The sequence below is a fragment of the Cynoglossus semilaevis genome, chromosome 1, assembly GCF_000523025.1.
Source record: "Cynoglossus semilaevis isolate Cse_v1.0 chromosome 1, Cse_v1.0, whole genome shotgun sequence".
NCBI lineage: Eukaryota > Metazoa > Chordata > Actinopteri > Pleuronectiformes > Cynoglossidae > Cynoglossus > Cynoglossus semilaevis.
Window position 1 is genome coordinate 1,566,396 of NC_024307.1, and position 2,747 is coordinate 1,569,142.

The window sequence follows — 2,747 nt, forward strand, 5'->3', positions numbered from 1 at the left end:
CAGAGACATGCAGCATCACCAGGGGGCAGTGTTTCCACGAGGATCAGTTTAAACAGTGTTCAGTGAAGCAGTAACCTTTGACCTGAGACGCTGGAGCACCAGGAAGAGGAAACCGTCCTTGACGTTGGTCCGATGGTCAACGTTTATAAAGAGTGGGGTTTTTTTTTAACAGTTCTCACAGAAGCTCCACGCTCCACCTCTGGTTCAGCTTCTTCTCCTCAAACGTGTTGAGAATCACCTGGTTCCTGTCGAACTGTTTACCGCCTGCAGGACAAGGACAGAGTTCAGTCAAAGATGTTTCACTGATTTAAATATGGTCGATGTTGAAAAACAAACAATTATTCTGTCGTTGTCTGTGTCCAGAAAATAAATTCAAACTTTAATTTATCATAACTGTAAAAAAAAACAAACGCTTCAAAACACCAGAAGATGGCAGTGCTGAGTTGCAGTTGCCTTCCTGAAGTTGCGACAGCGCCACCTTACCTTTGACCTCCAGCACCAGGTCAGGGTTAAAGTGGCAGCGGACCAGACCGTCGGGGGTGATGCTCCACAGCTGCCCCTCCCTGCCTCCGTCTGGGGTAATACAGAGTCGGGTGCCGGCCAGAACCACAGGCCCCGAGGTCTGCAGCACGCAGTCCTCCAGCATCTGAGGACGGACAGGAAATGAAAGGATCGGTGAGTTCAAAATCAAATGTGACATTTATTAACAACCTAAACACAAAACATGGTCGTTACGTCTCAAACTGAAATACATCAAAACAAAAGTATTTGTTTGTAGGAAAGTTTTTTTTGTTGATAAAAACAAAAATCAACTCTTTTTTTAAACACATTTTCAAATGCACAAAAATTAAAAAACGAATTATTTTGGACCAAATCAGACAGATTTACTGTGTTGGTGAGTGCAGTTACACAGTGTCACATATAGGGGCAGTGTTAGTTTTAGAGTGATGTTGTTTTTAAAGTTTCATTGCTCAGTTCTGTCTTTACCTGTTTTATAATGAATAACTCCTTCATGCAGTATGGTGACCCCTACTGGACGCAGCTAGCACTGTTAGATTTGTCTTTGTCACCTTTAAATGAGATCAGTGAGGACCCACACAGTCACAAACCTTCGTGACCCAAGTCAAAAGACATGATGAGAGACCACCCTGAGGGTCGCGACCCAGTCTTTGGGAAACGATGCCCGACTATAACAATAAAACTGAACTGGTTCTAACTGGTACGGCTGATGATTGGCAGCTGGACTCGTCAGCGTCACGTGACCCGTACCTTGCAGACGAGCTGTCCGTCCCGGTAGAGCCAGACCTGCTCCACCCCCCCGGTCTCCTCCACGGCCTGAATCCTCATCAGCTTGATGTCGTCCAGAGTTCCAGTCAGTGACATCACGCCGCCGGTGCCTCGGTTCCGCAGACAGAAGTAGATCTGCTTCTGTTGACGGAAGGACACGCAGAAGGTCAGAGGTCACGTCTGAGGTCAGAGGTCAGGTCTGTTTTTTTTAGTGTTTCTCTCCTACCTGAAGCAAAGGCCGCAGGGATCCGATCTGCTGCCAGCCAATCAGCTGACAGAGGTCTGTCACCTGACTGGGACGGAGGAACAGCTGCCGACCTCGGAAGTTACTGCCCTCGTACAGGACCCACCTGCAGGCGACGGGCCGTAACAGCGTGTTAGTTCACAGTCACGGCTTCTTTAATCACATGTCAACTTCCACACGGTGGCGACATGTCAGCTGAGGCGCGGCCGCGGCTAAAAACTGGACTCACACCGATTTTGGGAATTTCATGAGCTCTTGTTAAAACAGTTCCCGAGGTTGAAAGAAAATCCCAGAAGGTTTGGACGAGTGAGTTTTAACGATCTGTTACAGATCAGTTTGAAATAAGTCGTAAGATTGTCGTTCAGTTAGAGAAACGACGCATCGCGAACGGGTTAAAAATCGACCGTCAAGGTGTCAGGAGTCACTGGTCAGACCATGACACCGTAGGCTAAGTCAGTGATTCCCAACCCCTGGGCCATGGCCCACCAGTGTGCCGTGAGAGGTCATTAGTTGGGCCGTGGATAATTATTTCACTTAATTGGTTTAAAAAAGTATTATTTATATCTTGCAAATATTTTTTTTTCGTTTGTGACATGCAGAACAATAAAATACCCTTCCACTAGGTGGCAGCAAATGGCCATGAAAACTAAAAAAAGTGAACCAGAGCTGTTGAAGATCTTTCTTCAATTCCTGCCAGTGCATCAACGTTGTCTTCAACTAAACAGGTCGAGGTTTTAGTGAATAAAACCAGAAAGTTATTTATATTTTTTACAAATACTTTTCGTCAGATTTTCGTTCGGTGGCGCGCCGCGGCACAAACACAGGAAACACTGGCCTAAGAGACGTTCAGGTGTTGAAACAGAACCTGGGACAAACCTGTTCCACAGACACCGTCCAGTTTTTCACTACATTATGTCATTGCAAAGACAGAAACATCAAGACTAACGTACATTCCTCCGTCCACCAGCACAGAGTGGACGCGTGTGTTGAGGCCGGCCTGCTGCAGGTTCACCGCTTCACTGTTCAACGCCGTCCTGCGACCACTGCAGCCCACCTTACTGAACAGGACGATGGAGGGCAGGGACTGTTCCTGCGGGGGGGGGGGGGGGGGTGTGGGTTAGTAACTCTCGTAGTAACCATACTGATACAGTGGCTCAGTGGTGAAGTCAAGTCTCGCCTGTTCACTAAGGGGTTAAAACAGTGTTTCTCAATTATT

General features: G+C 47.2%; 1 protein-coding gene across 1 annotated transcript in view; it reads right to left on the reverse strand.

Moving 5' to 3' along the window:
* Positions 1-166: 166 nt before the first annotated feature.
* Positions 167-2,747, reverse strand: part of crybg1a (crystallin beta-gamma domain containing 1a) — a 31,668-nt gene continuing 29,087 nt past the window's right edge. The window contains 5 exon segments of the mRNA XM_025058415.1: positions 167-264; positions 484-646; positions 1,270-1,428; positions 1,514-1,637; positions 2,482-2,621. Of these exon segments, the coding sequence (XP_024914183.1) occupies positions 176-264; positions 484-646; positions 1,270-1,428; positions 1,514-1,637; positions 2,482-2,621 (675 nt within the window). The 3' untranslated portion in view covers positions 167-175.